The sequence below is a fragment of the Nycticebus coucang genome, chromosome 21, assembly GCF_027406575.1.
Source record: "Nycticebus coucang isolate mNycCou1 chromosome 21, mNycCou1.pri, whole genome shotgun sequence".
In the NCBI taxonomy this organism is placed as follows: Eukaryota; Metazoa; Chordata; class Mammalia; order Primates; family Lorisidae; genus Nycticebus; species Nycticebus coucang.
The window spans coordinates 54,974,476-54,999,092 of NC_069800.1; the positions used below are offsets into that span (position 1 = coordinate 54,974,476).

The following is a 24,617-nucleotide window of genomic DNA, read 5'->3' on the forward strand; positions in this document are numbered from 1 at the left end:
TTTGCTTAATTGGGTTCCTACTAATAAATATTTATATTTCTAGTCTTTTGCTGTTAGAAACAGTACTGCATTGAATAACCTGATGCACATGTCACTTATGAGTTCATAATAAGTTCCTAGAAATAGAATTGTGGGGTTATAAGTGCATTTGCTATGTCGAAAGGTATTTCCAATTTGCTGTCTGGTAAGACTGTGCCTGTTCACAGCATCTTTGGGAGCACATAGATGAAATTAATTTGGTGACTTTGGGGTAATTTTAATTTAGAATTTTCCAATTGTAAGTTAAATTGAGCAGTTTTTCATACGTTTGAGAGCACTTTATTCTATGAACTCTGTGATCATAATCTTTTCTCCTTTGATACTGGATTGTTCATCTTTTTCATACTGGTTTGGAGGAGCTCCTTAGGTACTAGAAATACTTTTTCTGGACATTAAGTTTCAGATCACATTTATCAACTGGTCTCTTAATGTTGCTTTATAGTGTTTTTTATTATCTAGCATTTCAAAGCAGCCTTAACAGTGGTAATGTGTAGGCATGATGCTGTGTGTTTCCTGTATGTAACCTCATGTAACCTCATTTATTCCTTACACTAGCCCTTTTAGTTGTTTTTTTTTTTTGTTTTTTTGTTTTTTGGGTTTTTTTTTTTGTTTGTTTGTTTTTTTTGTAGAGACAGAGTCTCACTGTACCGCCCTCGGGTAGAGTGCCGTGGCGTCACACGGCTCACAGCAACCTCCAACTCTTGGGCTTACGCGATTCTCTTGCCTCAGCCTCCCGAGCAGCTGGGACTACAGGCGCCCGCCACAACGCCCGGCTATTTTTTTATTGCAGTTTGGCCGGGGCTGGGTTTGAACCCGCCACCCTCGGCATATGGGGCTGGCGCTCTACTCACTGAGCCACAGGCGCCGCCCTGTTTTTTGGGGTTTTTTGCAGTTTTTGGCCAGTGCTGGGTTTGAACCCACCACCTCTGGCATATGGGGCCAGTACCCTACTCCTTTGAGCCATAGGCGCCACCCACACTAGCCCTTTTAGAAGAAGTGTTTTACATTTCTGGGTAAGCTAGGGCTTAAACAGATGATACAACTTTCCAAGATGTAGTGGAGTTGGGATTTAGACATGCTTTTGGCAGGCTAAGGAATCAGAACTTTATTTTTCTTTCCTTTCCTTTCCTTTCCTTTCCTCTTTCCTTTCCTCTTTCCTTTCCTTTTTCCTTTCCTTTTTCCTTTCCTTTTTCCTTCCCCTTCCCCTTTCCCTTCCCCTTCCTTTGTTACTGTGGTCCTTTGAAAGTTGTGTGCCCCTTTGTTTGCCTTTATATCATTCCCACCCTGACCTCAGCTGTAGGTGTTAACACTGAAGTTAACTTCTGAAGCAGCCTGTTAGATCAAGGCAGTATGTGGTCACCAGTTTCTTTAGAAGGAATAAAAATAGTCACCCTCGAAATCCATTAAAAAGGCACCATGGTGGGACTGACATGCTGTCTCTCAGTAACTGCTGAACAGCCAGTTTTTCTCCAGTGTCCAGGGACAGAAAGATCTCTTTTTTTTTCACCAGCTCCAGATAAAGCAGTTAGCTTAGGTGAGGAGGCCAAGTGTACATTCTTTTCAATAGGAGAGCCACTCTTAGCACAGCAAGGTGTCTGCTCTCTGAGAAGTGCCTGGGATTCATCACACCCCCCTGCCCCCTCCAAGGAATACCCCCCTTGCTCCTCCCAATTTCCCTGCTTAGCTTCCTCTCTTGTGGGCTTAAGTGCAGGCAGGCAGAATCTTTGCACTGTTAGCATCATTTCCTCCTTTTTATTTTTGGCACAAAATGCTATAACCAAGTTGGTATGAGTTGAATATGCATCTGCAACTCCACTGTATTTTTTTAAAAATTAAAACATTCTGGCTGGGCACGCAGTGGCTCACACTTGTAATCCTAGCAATCTAGGAGGACAAGTTGGGTGGATTGCCTGAGCTCAAGGTGTTGCAGACCAGCCTAAGCAAGAGCCAGACCCCATCTGTACTAAAAGTAGAAAAACCAGCCCAGCGAGGTGATAGGTGCCTATAGTCCCAGCTACTCAGGAGGCTGGCAGGATTGTGTGTTTACAGTATTCTGTTTCGGTGACAGTATGTTGGGAAAGGGGTTTCAACTTTTGCTATAGTCAAATTATAATATATACCTATTAAGTGTTGACTAATTTGACTATGGCCACTCCTGTGCCAGGAGGGACACAAAGATAGATGGAGTCAGAGTCTAGTCAGGAGTAGAAACCATATTGCTAATTTGAACAGGAAAAATTCTATGTAAAGAATTGTTAACTACGGCTGAATGCGATGGCTCACTCCTGTAATCCTAGCACTCTGGTCTGGGAGGCCAAGGCGGGTAAATTGCTTGAGCTCACAAGTTCAAGACCACCTTGAGCAAAAGAGCAAGACCCTGTCTCTACTAAAAATAGAAAAACTGAAGCAAGAGGATTGCTTGAGCCTAAGAGTTGGAGGTTGCTGTGAACTATGATACCATGGCTCTCTACCCAGGGCAACAGCTTGAGACTCTGTTTAAAAAAAAAGAATGTTAACTTGTTAAGGTTACTGTTAAAGGAGTAAGACTGTTCTTGGGCCAGGCATGGTGGCTCACCCCTATAATCCTGGCACTCTAGGAGGATGAGGTGGGTGGATTGCCTGAGCTCATGAGTTTGAGACTAGCCTGAGCCCGAGTGAGACCCCATCTCTAAAAAAAAAAAAAAAATGCAGCTGGTGCCTGTAGTCCTAGCTACTTGGACTGAGGAGGCTGAGGCAGGAGAATCACTTGAGTCTAAGAGTTCGAGGTTGCTGGAAGCTGTGATGCCATAGCACTCTACCTAGGGTGACAAAGCGAGGCTCTGTCTCCTCCCAAAAAAAAAGAAAAAAGGCTCGGCGCCTGTGGCTCAAGCGGCTAAGGTGCCAGCCACATACACCTGAGCTGGCGGGTTCAAATCTAGCCCGGGCCCGCCAAACAACAATGATGGCTGCAACCAAAAAATAGCCAAGCATTGCAGAGGGCACCTGGGAGCTACTCAGGTGCTACTGAGGTGCTCCCAGCTACTTGGGAGGCGGAGGCAGGAGAATCACTTGAGCCCAGGAGTTGGAGGTTGCTGTGAGCTGTGATGCCACAGCATTTTACCCAGGGCAACAGCTTGAGGCTGTGTCTCATAAAAAAAAAAAAGAAAAAGACTGCTCTTAAGGGATGCAGAAGTAGAAGATGCAGAAAGCAGCTGTTCCCTGTAGTATAGACAGAAAACAAAGAACTTAAAAGAGCTACATGTGTGCCAACACTACACTGAGATTCTGGTCAGGGAGCCTGGGTGCTGCGGGAGCCCAGACCTTCCTGTGGTTAGGGCTCAGTCCATAGCTAATCTATAGGAGGGGCCTTCTGGTAGCAGAGAAACTTGCTGGTGGACACAACAACCTGCATACCTGATCCTTCCCCCTCTTAAGGTCTTCACTAAAGTAGTACATTTTCAACTTTCTTGACCAGTTTATTTAAACCTGCAATGCCGCTGTGACAGTTCCTGTCCTTGTGTCTTTACCTTGTGTCATCATTATTTAGCATGCTGTATCTTATAGTTAAATACTGTATTTATTGCGCGTTAGCACCATTGGAGCAGGGATTTTTTTTGGTCTGGTTAATTCATTGCTATGCCACAGCATCAAGAATCATGCCTGGCACATGGTAGGATCTCAGGGAATACTTAGATAGTGTTGGCTGAATCATTATTAGGGTTAATCTTTATCATCTAATATAGATCAGAAACTGTTTGCCAGCCTCCTCATCAAGTGTGTGGTCCAGCTGGAATTGATACAGACCATTGACAACATCGTGTTCTACCCTGCAACGAGCAAAAAGGAGGACGCAGAGCACATGGTTGCTGCGCAGGTAAGAGCAGCGGGCCAAGGAAGGGCCTTGTCCGTCGGGAGGTGCTCCATGCGATAGTGTCATGGCTGAATAATAATATAATAATAATCCCCTTTATGGCTGAATAATATTCCATTATGTGGATATACCACATTTGCTTATTCATCAGCTGACAAGCATTTGTGTTATTTCCACTGTCTGGCTATTAGGAATAATGCTGCCACGAACATTTTTGTGGACACGTGTCTCTTGGATATATATACAGAGGAGTAGAATTTCAGGGTCATGTGGTAACACTCTTTGAAAAACTACCAGAATATATTCCAAAGTGGATGCACCATTTTTTATTTCCACCAGCTGTGTATGAAGGCTCCAGATTTCTCCACATCCTCCCCAGTGGTTCTCATTGCCCTTTCTAAAAATTATTGCGGTAGCCATTCTTGTGGATGTAAAGTGTTTGTGGTTTTGATTTGCATTTCCCTGATGACTGATGTTGAGCATCTTTCCTGCTTCTTGGTCACTTGTATGTATTTGGATATGTCTACTCATATCCTTTGCCCATTTCAAAATTGTGTTACTTATCTTTTTATTGTTGACCGAAAAGAGTTCTTATGTATTGTAGATGTACTAATCCCTTATCAGATATATGATTTGCAACTCTTTTCTTACATTCTGTGTTTTCTTTTTAGTTTCTTGATAGTGTCCTTTGAAGCACAAAAGTGTTTAATTTTGATGAAGTCCACATTGCCCAGTTTTCTTCAGTCACTTGTGTGTTTGGTATCAAATGCACTGCCTAAGTCAAAGTCACAAAGACTTAGGTCTTAATTCTTTGTACCCTAAAATTAACCTGAAACAGTAGATTTAGGCCTTTGTTTTCTTTGAAGAGTTTCATAATTTAAGCTCTTACATTTTGGTCTTCGATCCATTTTTTATTTTATTCTTGTATACAGTGGGAGATAGGGGTCAGACTCCTTTCTTTTGCGTGTGATACCCATTTGTCCTAGCCCCATTTGTCATGAAGTCCATTCCTTCTCCAGTGAGTCTCCCCGGCACTCGTGTTAGAAACAATTTCACCACAAATATAAGGGTTTATTTCTGGACTGTCTGTTGCATCAATATATGCCTGTGTTTATGATAGTATCACACTGTCCTGATTATTGGAGCTTTTAGTGGGTTTTGAAGTTGGGAAGTCCTCTAACTTTATGCCTCTCATGCAAAATTGTTTTGGCTGTTCTTTATCACTTGCATTTCCATATGAATTTTAGGATCAGCTCATTGATTTCTGCAAAGAAATCAGCTGGGGGTTTGGTAAGGATTGTGTTGAATCTATAGGTCAATTTGGGTGGTATTGCATATTTTTCCCTTTTTTAACTTCTGGCTTAGAAGGAGAATGGGTCTATTTCTAGAAGTCTCAAAAAATACAAAATCCCTAATTATGTCTCAGATTTTAGGCAACATGTTCAGTAAAACTGTCTAGAATTTCATACATGTTTTGAAGTGGTTTTTGTTCCTTTCACATTTGAAAACATAGTCATTGACCTTATATAAGTGCAGTGATTACCTGATTGGGGGCTAAAGATGCCACTTGGGCTTTGCTTACCAATTTTTAATCTTTCAGTGAGTATGTTTCAGACACACATCTTTTATCACATAAGTTACATTTTGAGTTTATCATTTTTTAAATTTCTTTATAAAATAAAAAGAATATAATCCTACTGTGAAATAATTGGAGAAACACACACACTCCGTTTATGCAGTGGAGGCAGCACTGATGAAACTGAAGTTTTGGCCAGCCAAGCCTGCCCTCCAGGAGGAGCCCCGCATGTTCCTTCACAGCCAATGAACAAGGTCTCAGTGGAAGTAGTCCATGGTGTTGAGAAATGAAGGATGGCTTTTAGAACATCTTGCCTGCCTTGGCTGCAATCACAATGCCCCAAACTACTCCATATTTTTTACTTAGCTCTCCTCTGTCCTCTAGCAAGACACGTTGGATGCAGATATCCACATAGAGACGGAGGGCCAGGGCATGTATAAGCACATGTCCTCCCAGCACCTCTTCAAGCTCTTGGACTGCTTGCAGGAGTCCCATTCATTCTCAAAGGCCTTCAACTCCAATTACGAGCAGCGGACTGTCCTCTGGCGGGCAGGTAAGTCTACACAGCAGGTAGGTGGCCATACTGGTCACCATCCTACAACATGCATGAAAACCTTTGTAAAATTCCTCAGATTTCAAGCAAAGCTGCAATAATTTACCAGATACTTTCATGCTTGAGCAAGAAGAAAGAGAAATGCTACATAAATTTTTATCCCAGGATTAGGGATACTGCCTGGCACATAGTAGATTCTCATTAAGAATTTGTAAGGGTCATTCACTGTGGCTCACTCCTGTAATCCTAACACTCTGGGAGGCTGAGGCAGGTGGAATGCCTGAGCTCAGGAGTTCAAGACCAGCCTGAGCAAGCCAGGCATTGTGGCAGGCGCCTATAGTCCCAGCTACTTGGGAAGCTCAGGCAAGGGGATTGCTTGAGCCCAAGAGTTTGAGGTTGCTATAAGCTATGACACTATAGCACTCAACCCCAGGGTGATAGAGTGAGATTCTGTCTCAAAAAACAAACAAAAAAGAATTTGAAAGGAAAAATAATGGAAAAAAAGAATTTGAAAAAGGCAAATTTAAAGTTAGATAATTGAGTGCTCGCTTCGGCAGCACATATACTAAAATTGGAACGATACAGAGAAGATTAGCATGGCCCCTGCGCAAGGATGACACGCAAATTCGTGAAGCGTTCCATATTTTTATAAAATAAAAAAAAAAAGTTAGATAATTGAGATAATCACTTGAGCCCAAGAGTTTGAGATTGCTGTGAACTGTACGCCACAGCACTCTACCGAGGGTGACAAATGATACTTTGTTTCAATAAATAAATAAATGAAGTTAGATAATTGAATAATTGATCTAGCAAGTCATGAAATTTTACATTAAATTCAAAGTTAAATATGATCAAAATTTTGACAGTTTAGGAGAAACAGAAAGCATTCATGAATGTTCTCAGGCTTTTAAAGGTTCTCTCTCTTTCCTGGCTCCAAAAATAAATACCTAAACCCTGAAGGTAAGTATATTGTATTTTTCAGGGGTGGTTGGTAGGATTCTCATTATTATTTTTTTTTTTTTTTTTTTGTAGAGACAGAGTCTCACTTTATGGCCCTCGGTAGAGTGCCATGGCCTCTCACAGCTCACAGCAACCTCCAACTCCTGGGCTTAAGCGATTCTCTTGCCTCAGCCTCCCAAGTAGCTGGGACTACAGGCGCCCACCACAACGCCCGGCTATTTTTTGGTTGCAGTTTGGCCGGGGCCGGGTTTGAACCCGCCACCCTCCGTATATGGGGCCGGCGCCTTACCAACTGAGCCACAGGCGCCGCCCTCATTATTATTTTTCTAATGTTACCATTACTTAAATTTTCTCCCCAAATTCCTTTTTAACCCACAATTAAGGAATATCACTTTTTCTATGGTTTTAAAATATCCAGACAATTTATGTCCTTGCCTACATTAAGGTTTTGCTTACAAGAGTGGTTCACATATCTCTTTATCTGATTAGTACAGCTTTGCTTTGAAAACATGTGTTCTTGTATGTGCTTTGTAGAGAAAAGATCTTGTAAAATGCTTAGAAAAGCACTTAGAAAAATGCTAGTCTTTCAGTGCAACTGGGAAATAAAAATACTAGAATTCTTAACAGTGATTGGGCTTAAGTGATTCTCTTGCCTCAGCCTCTCAAGTAGCTGGGACTACAGACCCTCGCCACAACGCCTGTCTATTTTTTGGTTGTAGTTGTTGTTTGGCAGGCCCAGGCTGGATTCAAACCCAACAGCTCCGGAGTACGTGGCTGGCAACCTAGCCGCTTGAGCTACAGGTGCTGAGCCGAGAGGTATTACATTTGAGGAGATGAAACTAATGTCTTCACCAGCTTATAGGGTCTAAATAGAGAACAGTTCAGGTCATTGAGGAAAGAAAGTGTCTTATATAGAGGATAACTTTTGGAGAGTCATGACTGCCTTCATCTGCTGTTGCAATATAGTTTAATTAAGAACATGAGATGTTTCAATATTCTCTAAAGTAACTAGATAACTAGTTCTCACACAGTTTCTCAGCATTATCCTAGAAATGTGCTCTATTGATATTACTATCTGATCTATAGGCTTTAAAGGCAAATCTAAACCCAATCTTCTAAAACAAGAAACCAGCAGCCTGGCCTGTTGTTTGAGGATTCTGTTTCGAATGTATGTCGATGAGAACCGCAGGGATTCCTGGGAGGAAATACAGCAGCGACTTCTAACGTAAGATTGGTTTCTAACTAGATTTCATGTCTGTCATATAAAAAAATGTATCACAATACTATGAAAAGTAGAAAAATGCCTACATGCTGACACCCCAGACGTTTCCTTTTCATTTTTTTTCCTTTTATTTGGTGGTTTTTCCATTTCACTTTCCTTAATGCCTGGAAGAGGGCAGGACTTCATCTGTTTCATTCATAAACCCTCCTTAAGATACAGAAATGTGAGCAGTGAAAAGTGGTTTGATCTGAAGTTGGCAGGCTAGAGTGAAATCTTAACTTTGGTTAAAGACCTGAGGTCACTGTTCCTCTTGGAACTAGGTCCTGTTTAGAGTTATTGTTAGGTCTAACATCCCATCATTTCTCCTTTCCAGGAGGAGTGTATTAGAATCACATAGAGAACTGAACGTACCCACATCAGTTACGTAGATATGCACCAGCAGGGAGACAGTGGGACCCAAGAAAGAAAGCCCCACCCATCTTCCTGGACATCCAGCACTATGCTCATGTCACCCAGTGCAGGCAGCTGGGCGATAAGACACACACTTGCCTACACATCTAATTATACAGTGACACGATCTTTCTGGAAAGGAGGTTCGATTATATACTAGTGTTTGTTTCCTTTGACTCAGTAATTCCACTGTTATGGAATTTACTTCAGGAAATATTTTAGAAATAGGAACCAGGATTTCCACCCAGAATATTTATTGCAGACTTATGAAGAGAAAAAATCATAAACAGCTCAACTGTGGAGTGGATTACTAAATTATGGTATGTCCTAAATTTTGGCATTAAAGATTGAATGTTTTCAGCCATCAAAAATGAACTTTTTTGGCCAGGCGTGGTGGCTCATGCCTATAATCTTAGCACTCTGGGAGGCTGAGGTGGGTGGATTGCTTGAGTTCACGGGTTCAAGACCAGCCTGAGCAAAAGCAAGACCCTGTCTCTACAAATAGAAAAACTGAGGCAAGAGGATCACTTGAGCCCAAGAGTTGGAAGTTGCTGTGAGCTATGATTCCATGACACTCTACCCAGGGTGACAGCTTTAGACTCTGTCTCAAAAAAAAAAAAAAAAAAGAAAAATGAAATTTTAAAAAAATAATTTTCCTGGGGCGGCACCTGTGGCTCAAGGAGTAGGGCACTGATCCCATATGCCGGAGGTGGCAGGTTCAAACCCTGCCCTGGCCAAAAAAAAAAAATTTCCTTTACATGGTAACATGCTTATACTAAATATCACCAAAAGGGGGGATGATGTGAAACTATTTACTTGTGATTTTAAACTTTTATTTTTTACTTGTAATTTTAAACAATTGTTTTTTCTTACAGACAGGGTATTAGTATATTACTTAATTAAAAGAGACACCAATGGCTCATTACAACTTAAGCCCAAAAGAGCACAGCATTGCTTACATAGTCTCATAAAACTTCTATAAGGAGATATACACAAATGTCAAGTTTTTGGCATAACAGGTCTTTTTTTTTTTTTTTTTTTTAGAGACAAAGTCTCACTCTGTTGCCCTTGGTAGAGTGCCGTGGCATCAAAGCTCACAGCAACCCCAGCTTTTGGGCTTAAGCAATTCTCTTGTCTCAGCCTTCTAAGTAGCTGGGACTACAGTCACCCACCACAACTCCCGGCTATTTTTTGTTTGCAGTTTGGCCGGGGCTGGGTTTGAACCTGCCACCCTTGGTATATGGGGTCAGCACACCCACTGAGCCACAGGCGCCGCCCTGGCATAACATGTCTTTTAAAAAGCATTTGTGATTATGAGGCGAGAATCGCAGGCTTTGTTTTTTGTGGGGTTATTTTTAAGAGACAAATTCTCTGGGCGGCGCCTGTGGCTCAGTGGGTAGGGCACCGGCCCTATATACCAAGGGTGACGGGTTCAAACCCGGCCCCAGCCAGCTAAAACAGCAGTGGCAACTGCAACAAAAATAGCTGGGCATTGTGGCGGGTGCCTGTAGTCCCAGCTACTCAGGAGGCTGAGGCAAGAGAATCACTTAAGCCCAAGAGCTGGAAATTGCTGTGAGCTATGACACCATGGCACTCTACCGAGGTCAACATAGTGAGACTCTGTCTCAAAAAAAAAGGCCGGGCGTGGTGGCTCAAGCCTGTAGTCCCAGCGCTGTGGGAGGCTGAGGCGGGTGGATTGTCTGAGCTCAGAGGTTCAAGACCAGTATGAGCAGCAGTGAGCCAGAGTAAGACCCCGTCTCTACTAACAACATCAAAAACAGCCAGCACCGCCAGAGGAAGAAGAAAATGAACAAAAAAAGGAGTACTTCAAACAAAGAAGAATGAACAAGCAAACTGAAATTAAAAATAAAAAAAAAAGAGAGAGACAAGTTCTCACTCTGTTACCAGGGCTAGAGTGTAATGGTGCAATAACTCACTACAACCTCAAACTCCTTGGGCTCAAGCAGTCCTCCTACCTCAGCGTCCTAATTAGCTAGGAGTACAGGTGCATGCTGGCTAATTTTTTTTTTTTTGGTTTTCGGCCAGAGCTAGGTTTGAACCCGCCACCTCTGGCATATGGGACTGGCGCCCTACTCCTGGAGCCACAGGCGCCGCCCTTTTTTTTTTTAGAGATAGGGTTTCCAGGATGTCACCTATGCTTGTCTTGAACTCCTAGCCTCAACCAATCCTTCCATTTCAGCCTCCTACCCCTTCAGCTTTATAGCCCTATAAAGAATGGCCGTTCTATAATACACTATGAATAAAAAGCTCTTCTTGTGCTAATTGTGCTGCAGACATTGAGCCCAGCCCTAGGCATATGCCAATCCTGAGCTAAGCTATCTTTTTTTTTTTTTTTTTTGCAGTTTTGGCCAGGGCTGGGTTTGAACCCACCACTCTGGTATATGGGGCCGGCGCCCTGCTCCTTGAGCCACAGGCACCACCCCTATCTTTTTTTTTTTCAGTTTTTGGCCGGGGCTGGGTTTGAACCCGCCACCTCCGGCATATGGGGCCAGCACCCTACTCCTTTGAGCCACAGGCGCTGCCCAAGCTAAGCCATCTTTAAGATACTAATTTTGTTTAATCGTCACAGCTCTTGAGTTTGGTACAGTTATTTATCCCGATTCTATAGCTGGAGAAACTGAGGCTCAGTGATTTGCCCAAGATAATGCAGCCAGAACAGGTGCTCAATAAAGGCTCATTGCAAGAATTAATAATTCTCCCCCATATGTGAGATGTTAATCAGTTATTTGACATGCTTCCCCCCTCTAATTCTTCTAGTGTGTGCAGTGAAGCTCTTGCCTATTTCATCACGGTGAATTCTGAAAGCCATCGGGAAGCCTGGACAAGTCTCCTGTTGTTACTTCTAACTAAAACCCTCAAAATAAATGATGAAAAGGTATAAACAAGTCAACTCAGATATGTCCTCTAGGACATAGGGTTTGGGCTGGCTTTTCATTCATAGTTTAACTCTTTTCTCAATTCTCCCAAGGATGGTTACATTACAAGCACCATTCTAGATGGATTAGAGATTAAGTTAATTTGTTACAAACAGGGGATGCATTGGAATATTAGGGCTTTTTCTCTGGAAGAATCTCAGTTGGGAAAGGCTGAAATTTAAACCACATATATTGCTGTTAGGAACAATATGGTAGTTTTCAATGCTGGATGAGAGGGTTAAGATTGTGAAGCCCTAGGTTTAGACCTAGCAGCTTGCTTTACAAAATGAAAGAGTATTGACTTTTGGTAGCAAGGCTATGCAAATATAATGAAAACAAGTTAAATTTAAGTATAATTAAAAGAAGTTTTAGGGGTAGGGCGCCTGTCCCATATGCCGGAGGTGGCGGGTTCAAGCCCAGCCCTGGCCAAAAACCACAAAAAAAAAAAAAAAAAAAAAAAAAACGTAAAGTACCTTCTGAATAAAGTTTGAAAAAAAAAAGAAGTTTTAACTGGCAAGTTTTTTGGTATTAACTTTCTAATAACAAGAAAAGGCGGGTGGCACCTGTGGCTCAGTGAGTAGGGCACTGACCCCATATACCAGGGGTGGAGGGTTCAAACCTGGCCCCGGCCAAACTGCAACAAAAACCGGGCATTGTGGCAGGTGCCTGTGGTCCCAGCTGCTGGGGAGGCTGAGGCAGGAGAATCGCCTGGGCCCAGGAGCTGGAGGTTGCTGTGAGCTGTGATGGTACAGCACTCTACTGAGGGCAATAAAGTGAGACTCTGTCTCTACAAAAAAAAAAAAAAAGAAAAGGAAGTTCCAGGGTGGGAGATGAACACTTTTCAGAAACTGGGTACCAAAAAACGGTTCCATGTCTTAATTTTATCTCTCTTCTTCTCTCCCACCTCAAGTTCAAAGCACATGCTTCCATGTACTACCCCTACTTGTGTGAGATTATGCAGTTTGACTTGATCCCTGAGCTCCGAGCAGTCCTGCGGAAGTTCTTCCTGCGGATAGGCGTCGTGTATAAGATATGGATTCCAGAAGAGCCATCACAGGCACCAGCAACACAGTCACCGGTGTGGTAGCCCCCGGGGGCCCTTGTGGGCCACTGCTGCAGCTGTGCAGAATGTTCATCATGCCATCTCTGACTGGCACGTCTCAGGAAGGGTCATAGAAACAATGAGTAGGCATCTTGGACCTCAGAACGGCCTGGATATGGGTGGCCTCTATGCTGGTCCCATCACAGCCCCCGAATAAGGCTTGTGGTATTTTATTAAACTGTTGCATACCCAGTTAACACAGCCTCGAGAAATGTTTGGTTTTGGCCAGCGAACTCTTATCTACTTTTTTCTTCATATCTGTCATTCCATTTTACTGATTAAACTGTCGAATCTGTCATTGCAAATGCCATCATTTACTACCAGAGTCCCACGATTGGCTATAAATGTTTTGTCAGAAGAAGTCACTCTCCTTGAAAATAGTGAACATAGCTGTATAGGTTTGTGATTATTAGAGAGTATATTAATAAAATTTCTTGTAACGGCTCACTGCCATCTAAAATATGCTGGGATTTTTTGTTGTTGTTTGAGTATGTTAAAGAAGTTTGAGTGTTTTGTCAATTATGAGTCAGCTGTAGTTGATTAGTTTGGGAAAGGGTGGGGAAAGGAAGGGTTTTCTTTATGTTTTGTTAATGTCTGAGTGATTTTTCAAGTATTTTACAAAAAAATATATTATTGGAGGTTGAGTGAAGACAGTGATTAAGTTAGAATTAGGAGCTTGCAAGATTAAATACAAATGTAGTACCTCATGGCTCTCCTTTTAGTAACGTGAGGAGGAAAAGTCTACAGGCAAAAGTAAATTTAATGAAGATACATCCTTGAAGTATGTATTCGTGGATGGGTGTTAAAATTTCCAGAATACATTGCCCATCTCATGCACTCTGAAATCTAATATATGAAGTAGTAGTAAAAAATGAAGTAGTAATTTAACCAGAGTTCCTTTATCTTTGAATAAACCTTTTTATTTTTACCTCAGAAGAGTATACTGATGGTTAGTACCGCTGCTTCGCACAGGCCCCCTGCCCCCCCGCCCCCCCCCCCCCGTTACAGGGCCCTTGAGATTGGGGCAGTAACTGTGCATAAGAAGCATCACTCCTGTGAACCTCCTCAGCCAAATGTCATGAAGGAACCAGCACTGTCCTGGGGCCAGCACAGCTGAACTGTGACAATAGCAGGAGGTGGCGTGTGCCCAGCACTTCCATTATTTTGAGCCTAGGAGCGGAGTTCTTGGACGAGTTAGATTCTGAGGTCCTGATTATGTTATGATGGTGCAATACTCGTAGCTGCAGTAGAAGTGAATTCTGATGCAGCTTGTGTAAAAGTGGGCAGTATACAAGTACTGCCCAAAGCCTGCAAGAAGGTTTTGGAAGCTTAGTTTATTCTGAGTCCATGAGAAAGAGAACACGTCCTCCATCCTCTGCCCTCATCCAGTGCTCCCTTAGAGCAGCACTGAGCATCAGAAGTGTCACCCAGAGTGAGTGAAACATTCAGACTTTCACCTGTGCTCTTTAGTCTTGTAATATGGGTTGTATCGATGTCAACTATGGTGCCTTAGAAGTTAGTAGTTTGGGGAAATATCTGTAAAATCAGATATTTTTTCTTTCTAGAGAAGGATTTCTGGTGCTTTTGCTTGCTAAGAGACCAATTTCTTAAGTTTTCTTTTTTGTTTTTAACAGCCTGCCTTGAGAAATGTTTGGTTTTGGCCAACAGAACTCTTGTCTCCTTTTTTCTTTCTCAAAAAGTGTTTTAATTTCTCTACCAAAGAAAAAAAGGGCAGGTTTAGGTTTTTACATTATTTATATACATTGGATAAGAGCTATGTAATTAAGAAAGGAAGAACTATGTGAGAATATTAGAATATTTTACTGTGAATGGAAAATGTTAGCACATTTCACTTACTCTCCTGGAATCCATTACCTCTTCACACTGTTCCTTTAAACCTGCCTTCCCTGGTCTCATAGTTCATCATAACCCCAACAAGTCAGTCATCTCCATTGATTTTTGTACTAAAGGCATAAATGGGGAATATGCATGTTCATTCACTAAGTACATCTTATATACCGCTATATACCTAATTGGTGATTTTTCCTTTCCTTCCTTGTATGGCATTTTCTTTATCAAATGTGACTCTTGAGACTTTTCAAGAGTATTCCTGCCACCTCTTTAATTTTTACCTCTTTCAGGGTAAGAAATGTATCAGTATGTTTTATTCCTTGCTGAAACATTCAGGCTTGAAGTTTTTAATTTTGTCTTTTCAAAGATTTAATTTTCCGAATGAGGCATTTGAATTGTACCAGCAATGGACTTTTAAAAAACTGGATGTAAAACCATTCAGGGTAATTTTTCTTGTCAGTGGACAGTGACGAACAGAGGAAATCCCTTACCTCCAGTAATAAGCCATTCCGCCTAAATTCTTTTTTGTGAATAAATCTATTCTTTCTCACGGTAAATGTGGCTTCTGCCATTCAAACACTAGTGAAAGGGTGTGTGCAACTCTGCAACCTCGGGCCAGAACACCATCCACTTCACAAAGTTATGGAGGAGAGTGAACATTTTCCAAGGGCTTATTTCTTTTTCAGAATGCTTTAAGTGTTGATTATATGTTCTGGGTCTCTAGAGAAATTTTAATTTGTTACAATACTGCTGCTTTGAGCAATTTTTTCTTATTGCTGTTAGGGAAATCACCAGCTCTGGCATCTTAACAACAAACCATGAATGGGAAATTTTCTTTCTAATACGCATCATTAGAGTCCAACACGCCTTTTCCCTGTGCTCCCCACATACAACCAAAGAACATGCAGTATGAAAATTGTATAATAATATTGGGAAACACAGTATTTTCCCCTGACAGGTGACTTTTATACAAAATGCAAAAATACCCTAACTTTTGGGGGGTTTTTGTGATTACGGCTATACTCTTTATAGTTATTAAAGGAACCTGCCAAGTACAAGTATGATGATCTCATTCAAATGTTTGTTGTTATGATGCAAATGGATATTGGTTTCAATAGAAGCTGGATCCTTAATACTATGTTTTCTGAATTCTCTTTTAATATTTGTGTTAAAGTAAACATAGCTTGAACTTACATAAAATCCTAGAGATTAGTTATCAGCAGGTTTGCAATTTGGGAAATAAACCAAAGCTGAATATTTTAAAGAATGAATACATCTGGAAATCCTTGCTCTCCAACAAAACAAAACAAAGCACTCTTTGTCAAAAGGTGTAGTTTTTCTCAGTGTTCTAATTTTTAAAAAATTTTATCTGCATATTTGCATAAAATATTTCTTTATGTGCAAAATGTATGTTTTACCTCCATAAAATGCCTAAAAGTTAGTTAATAGTTACTTCGGTTGAATCTATACACAATGATTAAGTGCATTTAATATTAGTAATTTAATGAAAAGCATTCCTTGCCCAATGGATGTATACATTTTTGAAAGAATAAGCAGAATTATATAATATGAAATGCTATGTAAATTTTTCTATGTAAAAATATTATGTATAATACTGTTAAAATATCTCATGCTTTGATCAGGTGGTAAATCAATAAAGTTTTAAAAAGTATAGCTGTTTTTAATGTAGTAATTAAAATATATATCAAGCCATGGTGTTGGTTAGTTTGAGTTTGTTCTTAATGACAGGTATAAGCTTATAGTTTTGATTGTTGGTAAAATTTGGCCTCTGTATTAAATAGAATTATTAATGGGAAAATATTAATTGTAGGTTTTAATTCTTACAAGATCCACACCCATGAAAAGGGGGGAAAAATTCTGATCATGAGAAGATTTCTATATCTTTTTTTTTAAATGTAAATGACTTTATTTTTATTTTTTTCTTTTAGAGACAGTCTCACTTTGTCACCCTCAGTAGAGTGCTGTGTGTCACAGCTCACAGCAACCTCCAACTCCTGGGCTTAGGCAATTCTCTTGCCTCAGCCAAATAGCTCAGATTACAGCCGCCCACCACAACACCCAGCTATTTTTTGTTGCAGTTTAGCTGGGGCTGAGTTTGAACCCGCCACCCTAAGTATATGAGGCCAGTGCCCTACTCACTGAGCCACAGGCGCCGCCCAATTTCTATATATCTCTTGAATCCACTTTAACTTATTAATTTGACCAGTGTGTAGTTCACCAGAGGACAGAAATCTGTTATGATTGGCACTGAAAGCAGGACTGGCAGGGTAGCCAGCTGGGCACTGAGAGAGTTGCAGGGGTCCTCAAAGTACGGCCCGTGGGCCACATGCGGTGGTGTGATTGTATTTGTTCCCATTTTGGTTTTTTACTTCAAAATAAGATATGCGCAGTGTGGATAGGAATTTGTTCATAGTTTTGTTTTTTTTTTTTTAACTATAGTTCAGCCCTCCAAGGTCTGAGGGACAGTGAACTGGCCCCCTGTTTAAAAAGTTTGAGGAGCCCTGTAAGGGTTTACACAGAGTGCTCACCTAGCAAGACAGGAAAATCCAGGCTTGGATTTACCACCTCTTGAGTTCAGAATCTATTCTTTCTGAAGTACTGTAAAGTTGTACACAATCACTATACTTAAAATTTTACTGCTGAAATTGCCAAAATATATTGTGTTCTCAGGCGAGGCATGGTGGCTAACCTGTAATCCTAGTACTCTGGAGGCCAAGGTGGGAGGAGTGCTTGAGCCCAGCTGTTTAAGACCATTCTGAGCCAAAGCAAGACCCCATGTCTACAACAATAGGCAGGAGGATCCTCTGACCCCTAGAGTGTGAAGTTTCAGTGAGATGTGATGACACCACTGCACTCTAGCCAAAGTGACAGTGTGAGGCTCTGTCTCAAAAAAAAAAAAAAAAAAAATTTGGGTGGCGCCTGTGGCTCAAAGGGTTAGGGTGCTGGCCCCATGTGCCGGAGGTGGCGGGTTCAAGCCCAGCCACGGCCAAAAACTGCAAAAAAAAAAAAAAAAAGGGTGGCGCCTGTGGCTCAGTCGGTAGGGCACCGGCCCCATATACCGAGGGTGGCGGGTTCAAACCCGGCCCCGGCCAAAACTGCAACCAAAAAATAGCCGGGCGTTGTGGCGGATGCCTGTAGTCCCAGCTACTCCGGAGGCTGAGGCAAGAGAATCGCTTGGGCCCAGGAGTTGGAGGTTGCTGTGAGCTGGGTGAAGCCACGGCACTCTACCGAAGGCCATAAAGTGAGACTCTGTCTCTACAAAAAAAAAAAAAACTCACTTCTGCTTACCCATTTTATGAAGGAGAAGATGCTGGTAAAGGATCACTGGTTGAGGAAGGACCAGACCATTTTTTTCGTGTGTGTGTGGGTTTTGGCCGGGGCTGGGTTTGAACCTGCCACCTTCGGCATATGGGACCGGCGCCCTACCACTTTAAGCCACAGGCACTGCCCAGACCAGACCATTTTTAAGATGCCCCTTATTTAAGCATTTGTACAGGTGATTTTAAAATTATACTGCATGTATTTGTACCCTGCCAACAGACTGGAACACAATTTAAACAATAATATATTTTCTTTTTTCAGAGACCTAGAGTGGTTCCCTGGAATTTTTACAAACCTGTGTAGAATGCTTGTGTAAGAGATCTGCTGAAATGTCCCCTGTTGGTTATTTGTGTCACATCTTGTGTCACATCATAGCCACCTGAGTAAACGTAACTGTGCCCACAGCAAGAGCAAGAGGAGTAGGAGGCGTAGGGACTCAAACAGGGTGGCGGGTTCAAACCCGGCCCCGGCCAAACTGCAACCAAAAATAGCCGGGCGTTGTGGCGGGCGCCTGTAGTCCCAGCTACTCAGGAGGCTGAGGCAAGAGAATCGCTTAAGCCCAGGAGTTGGAGGTTGCTGTGAGCTGTGTGATGCCATGGCACTCTACCGAGGGCCATAAAGTGGGACTCTGTCTCTACAAAAAAAAAAAATGATTTTGATTATTTCTTAAAATGCTTATTTCCAGCCAGGTGCGGTGGCTCACGTCTGTAACCCCAGCACTTGGGAGGCCGAGGCAGGTAGATTGCCTGAGCTCATGGGTTCAAGACTAGCCTGAGCCAGAGCAAGAACTTGTCTCTAAAAATAGCCAGGCGTTGCGGCAAGCGCCTGCAGTCCCAGCTACTCGGGAGGCTGAGGTAAGAGAATCGCTTAAGCTCAAGAGTTGGAGGTTGCTATGGAGAGCTATGATGAGACAGCATTCTACAGAAGGCCACAAAGTGAGTCTCTCTCTCAAAAAAAAAAGTGGGTGGCGCCTGTGGCTCAGTCTGTAAGGCACCATATACTGAGGGTGCCGGGTTCAAACCCGGCCCTGGCCGAACTGCAACAACAACAACAACAAAAAGCATTGTGGCAGGTGCCTGTAGTCCCAGCTACTCGGGAGGCTGAGGCAAGAGAATCGCTTAAACCCAGGAGTTGGAGGTTGCTGTGAGCTGTGTGATGCCCCAGCACTACACAAGGCCATAAAGTGAGACTCTGTCTCCACAAAAAAAAAAAAAAAAAAAAAAAAAGGAATATGTTCATTATAAAATACAGACGAATATGGGTGGCGCCTGTGGCTCAGTCGGTAAGGCGCCGGCCCCATATACCGAGGGTGGCGGGTTCAAACCCGGCCCCGGCTGAACTGCAACCAAAAAATAGCCGGGCGTTGTGGTGGGCGCCTGTAGTCCCAGCTACTCGGGAGGCTGAGGCAAGAGAATAGCTAAACCCAGGAGTTGGAGGTTGCTGTGAGCTGTGTGATGCCCCAGCACTATACAAGGCCATAAAGTGAGACTCTGTCTCTACAAAAAAAAAAAAAAAAAAGCTGGGCAGCACCTATGGCTCAAGGAGTAGGGTGCTGGCCCCATATACTGGGGGTGGTAGGTTCAAGCCCAGCCCTGGCCAAAACTGCCAAAAAAAAAAAAAATGCTTATTTCCATTTATTGGACAGCCTTATCTGGTGTGTTCACCTGATAATTGAGCCATTGAGGATATTTTATATAAAATTCAATTTTCAGGGCGGCGCCTGTGGCTCAACGGGTAGGGCGCCGGTCCCATATGCCGGAGGTGGCGGGTTCAAGCCCAGCCCCGGCCAAAAATAAAAAAAAATAAAAAAAAAATTCAATTTTCATGTTCCCTAGAGATTGCCAGTCCTGCAGTCTCCTTTTCATTAATTCAGATTTGCTTAAAGAATTTATCTTGATTTATAGTCAAGAAATACCCACATGTTCTCATGAACTTGTTAGCTTCAGTGGATTTAAGCTTAAGTGAAGGCAACGTTGATAGATCTTCAAAGCGCTGTAGGTTTCTGAGAAGGAGGCGAAACAGCACCTTACTGTAGGAAAAACCATTGGGCAGAACATGGAAGCTGGAAAGAACTCTGCAGAAAGGATTTGTGCTGAATTTATGCCCTTTCGGGGAATTAGCAGTAAGCAAGCTATTAAATGTGACTTTTTCAAGAGCTAATATTGGCTTGGCGCCCATATCTCAGTGGTTAGGGTGCCGGCCCACATACACCAGGGCTGGCGGGTTAGAACCCAGCCCGGGCCTGCCAAACAACAATGACAACTACAAACAGAAAATAGCTGGGCATTGTGGTCAGCACCTGTAGTCCCAGCTACTTGGGAGGCTGAGGCAAGAGAATTGCTTAAGCCCAAGAGTTTGAGGTTGCTGTGAGCTGTGACGCCACAGCACTCTTATCGAGGGTGACACAGTGAGGCTCTGTCTCAAACAAAAGCTAATATTCCTTGATGATCTACTGCATACTAGGCACATTACTAAGTGCTTTGCAATATTGTAAGTCCTTTAAACCTCACAGGAACCTTGTGAAGTAGGTAGAGCAATATTATACCTGTTTTTTGGATGAGGAAACTGACCCAGAGAGGCCCACTAAGTCCTCATATGTGGATGGCACAGATCAGGAAAGGCACAGCCTGGACCCAGGCCTGGGCTCTGCCTTGAGCACGCCGTCTTGACCATCACACCCATCATGCTGCCTCTCATTTTCACTGGCTAATCTGGGGGGCAGAAGAGGTAAAACAAGTAGGGCAGGGGCGGCGCCTGTGGCTCAAGGAGTAGGGCGCCGGTCCCATATGCTGGAGGTGGTGGGTTCAAACCCAGCCCCGGCCAAAAATCACAAAAAAAAAAAAAAAACAAGTAGGGCATCCAGCAGAACACACTCTCATCTCTAAGGAAGGTATGTTCCAAGGCTTCTGTTTTTAAGTTGAATTGCTTGGATATTGCAAACACCTGAGCTAGAAACAATCTTCATTCCTGCTGACAAGAGGGCTAGATTAATAAAAAAGTCTTCATCAGACTTCTTTCACTTTCCTTTGTAGGGCTATACACTGGACCTTTCATGGCTAGCATGGCTATTCAAAAGTCAAGGAAAGGCTGGGCTCTGTGGCTCACCCCTGTAATCCTAGCACTCTGGGAGGCCAAGGCAAGTGGATTGCTTGAGCTCTGGAGTTCAGACCAACCTGAGCAAGAATAAGATCCCATCTCTACTAAAAATAGAAAAACTAACCAGGCAGAGAGGTGCATGCCTACAGTCTCAGCAACTCAGGAGACTGAGGCAAGAGGATTGCTCAAACCCAAGAATTGGAAGTTGCTGTGAGTTATGATGCCACAATACTCTGCTGAGGGCAACAGAGTGAAATTCTTGTCTCAAAAAGAAAACAAAAGTCAAGGAAAGCAGATATGGTAAGAGGAAGTGAGCAAATGCTAAAGTTGCCATTGTGGCTTCCTCCTTCCCCTAAAGCCTTAGCTCTTCCACCCCAACTCATAAACTGCCTTCTTTTTTCCTTTTTATTAAATACCTGAAAATTGACCCATGACTTCCAGTTCCACATCTGCTCCTGCCTCAGGGCCTTTGCTTTTGCCATTCCCTCTGCTTGGATGCTCTTTCCCTAGATCTCTCCATGGCTGGTTCCTCCTTGTCCTAGCCCAGATCAAATGTTTATTCCTTAAAGAGGCCTTCCTTGATCCCAGTTGACTTCTTAGTCTCCTCTCAGAGCTCACTGCAGTGTGCAGTGATCTGTATGCTCTCTCCCATCGGAACACAAGCATGTGAAGGCAGGCACTATGGCTGTTTTGTTCCTGATGGTCTCACCGGCTGGAGTACAGTATCTGACATACAGTTGGAACCCAGTGACTATTTGGTAAAAAACTGCAAAGATTTTTTTTTTTTTTTGAGACAGAGCCTCAAGCTGTCGCCCTGGGTAGAGTGCTGTGGCCTCACAGCTCACAGCAACCTCCAACTCCTGGGCCCAAGTGTTTCTCCTGCCTCTGCCTCCCAAGTAGCTGGGACAACAGGTGTCCGCCACAACACCTGGCTATCTTTTGGTTGCAGCCGTCATTGTTGTTTGGCAGGCCTGGGCTGAATTCGAACCCACCAGCTCAGGTGTATGTGGCTGATGCCCCAGTCGCTTGAGCTACAGGGGCCGAGCCAAAGATTTTTTTCTTTGAGGAAGCAAGCTCTCACTCCATAGCCCAGGCTAGAGGTGGGATTACAAGAGCACCCTACCATGCTGGTCCATTTTTTTATTTTTTGTAGAGACAGGGTCTCACTATGTTGCCCAGGCTGGTCTCAAAACTCCTAGGCCTCAAGCGATCCTCCGACCTCAGTGTCCCAACTCACTGGGATTATAGGATAAGCCACCATATGCTGGAAATTCTAGGATGATCAATGAATAGTTCAGAAATTTGGGAGAATTAGATAATTTCCTCTGTTTTCCTGGACTACTGGCAATTCCACTCAGTTTTCCCTGCTTGGTTTGAAGAGGAAGCTGCTGCCTGAAGACCCACTTCCCCTGCATAACTGTGTTGGGTAGAAACCAGTCCTTGACACCTGCTTCCCACTGAGAAGAGTCCTGGAAGGTCCTGGCTCTCAGCCTCTGGGCTACATTCCCTGGACTCTTGTGTAAGTCTTATGCCCCCTCCCTTTCCACCAAAGAAAGAAAGAAAGAAATTCTTTTTTTTGAGACAGAGTCTCACTTTGTTGCCCTAGGCAGAGTGCTGTAGCATCATAGCTCACAGCAACCTCAAACTCTTGGGCACAAGCAATCCTCTTGCCTCGGTCTCCCCAGCAGCTAAGACTACAAGTGCCTGCTGCAATACGGCTATTTTTAGAGACGAGGTCTTGGTCTCACTCTTGCTCAGGCTGGTCTCAAACTCCTGAGCTGAAGCAATTCACCCAACTTGGCTTCCCAAGGTGGTAAGGATTATAGGCGTGAGCTACTGCACCCAGCTTCAAATATTTTTAAAGATTATTAATTAAATTATTTTCTAAAGAAGTTAAAATCACAGTAAGTATATTCTTTTTTTACACTTTTTTTTTTTTTGTAGAGACAGAGTCTCACTTTATGGCCCTCGGCAGAGTGCCGTGGCCTCACACAGCTCACAGCAACCTCCAACTCCTGGGCTTAAGCGATTCTCTTGCCTCAGCCTCCCAAGTAGCTGGGACTACAGGCGCCCGCCACAACGCCCGGCTATTTTTTGGTTTTGCAGTTTGGCCGGGGCCGGGTTTGAACCCGCCACCCTCGGTACATGGGGCCGGCACCTTACCGACTGAGCCACAGGCGCCGCCCTTTTACACTTTTTTTGATCAACATAATTTAAGTGTGCCAACAGAAGATTAAATATAGGTTCAAGTGGGTGGTGGAATAAAAAAGGTTGATAAACAATGCTCTAAAGGCTGCCTGAGATCCTCCCCATTCCCATCCCTCTTTTCCATTGCTACCTGATGCCCGTGGTTAAGCAAAGAACACACTTAGCACTTTGCAGACCCTGGGAGAAAAGTACAAATGTAGGCTTACCTACTACTCATGCTATTCTTATGAACATTTCAAAGTTTTTTGGGAGGAGTTGGCCCACTACCTGCATCTTTTTTTTTTTTTTTTTTGTAGAGACAGAGTCTCACTTTATGGCCCTCAGTAGAGTGCCGTGGCCTCACACAGCTCACAGCAACCTCCAACTTCTGGGCTTAAGCGATTCTCCTGCCTCAGCTTCCCGAGTAGCTGGGACTACAGGCGCCCGCCACAACGCCCGGCTATTTTTTGGTTGCAGTTTGGCCGGGGCCGGGTTTGAACCCGCCACCCTTGGTATATGGGACCGGTGCCTTGCTGACTGAGCCACAGGCGCCGCCCCTTTATTTATTTGTTTATTTATTTATTTATTTATTTGGGGTTTTTTTTTTTTGCACAGTTTTTGGCCAGGGCTGGGTTTGAACCTGCCACCTCTGGCATATGGGACCAGCGCTCTACTCCTTTGAGCCACAGGCGCTGCCCTCCCTGCATCTTTTGGCCACTTCAAGCTTCAGCCTACATCACAAGGCTTGCATGTGTACATGGATACCCAACCTCTGGCCAAAAACCCTGCAAACACCCATCTACCCTCTACTTACTCTTCCAGCTGGGGGTGCTCGCTAGCTGTTGCACAGCTCATCCTCTGAAGAAGTGACCCAGGCAAAGGGGCTCCACAGATTGGGGGCCTATCGGTGGGGCATATCAGGGCCCTGTGCGACTAGAGTGTGGTCTAAATGGGGGCAGCACAGGTTCTGGGCGAGCACATCTACTTGGCCCAAGGGCTGCTCCCCTGTGAGAAGGAGCAGCTGGAGCATGGCCAGAGTGGAGCCATCTAAAGTAAAGGGTATAGGGGCTTACCCTGTTCTAAGGCAGTACCACCTGGGGCAAGGGAGGGCTGTGAGAGATGGGAGGATGACAAAACGCACTTCTAATGATAACAACCAGTGCTCTGGTCATTTCCTATTTCCCAGGTGCTCTTTTGTGGGTTTCATATAGACTGGCTTTTTAATCCTCACAACCACCCTAAGAGGCAGTTACTATTATCATCCCATCTTAGAGATTAGGCCACTAATAAATTATAAAGTATTTGTCTACCCTCACAAGATGGTGTCAGAATCTTAACTTGGGTAGTCTGACTCGCATCCACACTTAACTAGTTTAATACAAAAGGATAAAAGAAAAGTGATAGGCTCAGCGCCTGTAGCTCAAGTGGCTAAGGTGCCAGCCACATACACCAG

General features: G+C 43.4%; 1 protein-coding gene and 1 non-coding gene across 3 annotated transcripts in view; both read left to right on the forward strand.

The window, feature by feature from the left end:
- The window catches only part of ARFGEF2 (ADP ribosylation factor guanine nucleotide exchange factor 2), a 105,742-nt gene extending 89,531 nt beyond the window's left edge, over positions 1-16,211 (forward strand). For both annotated transcript variants that reach the window (XM_053574045.1, XM_053574046.1), the window contains 5 exons: positions 3,762-3,892; positions 5,850-6,018; positions 8,065-8,203; positions 11,429-11,546; positions 12,497-16,211. In XM_053574045.1, the coding sequence (XP_053430020.1) occupies positions 3,762-3,892; positions 5,850-6,018; positions 8,065-8,203; positions 11,429-11,546; positions 12,497-12,673 (734 nt within the window). In that variant the 3' untranslated portion in view covers positions 12,674-16,211. The remainder of the gene's footprint in view (positions 1-3,761; positions 3,893-5,849; positions 6,019-8,064; positions 8,204-11,428; positions 11,547-12,496) is intronic.
- On the forward strand, positions 6,560-6,666 carry LOC128574432 (U6 spliceosomal RNA). Its single transcript, XR_008376783.1, has one exon. It is a non-coding gene; the product is annotated as a U6 spliceosomal RNA (small nuclear RNA).
- Positions 16,212-24,617: the final 8,406 nt, after the last annotated feature.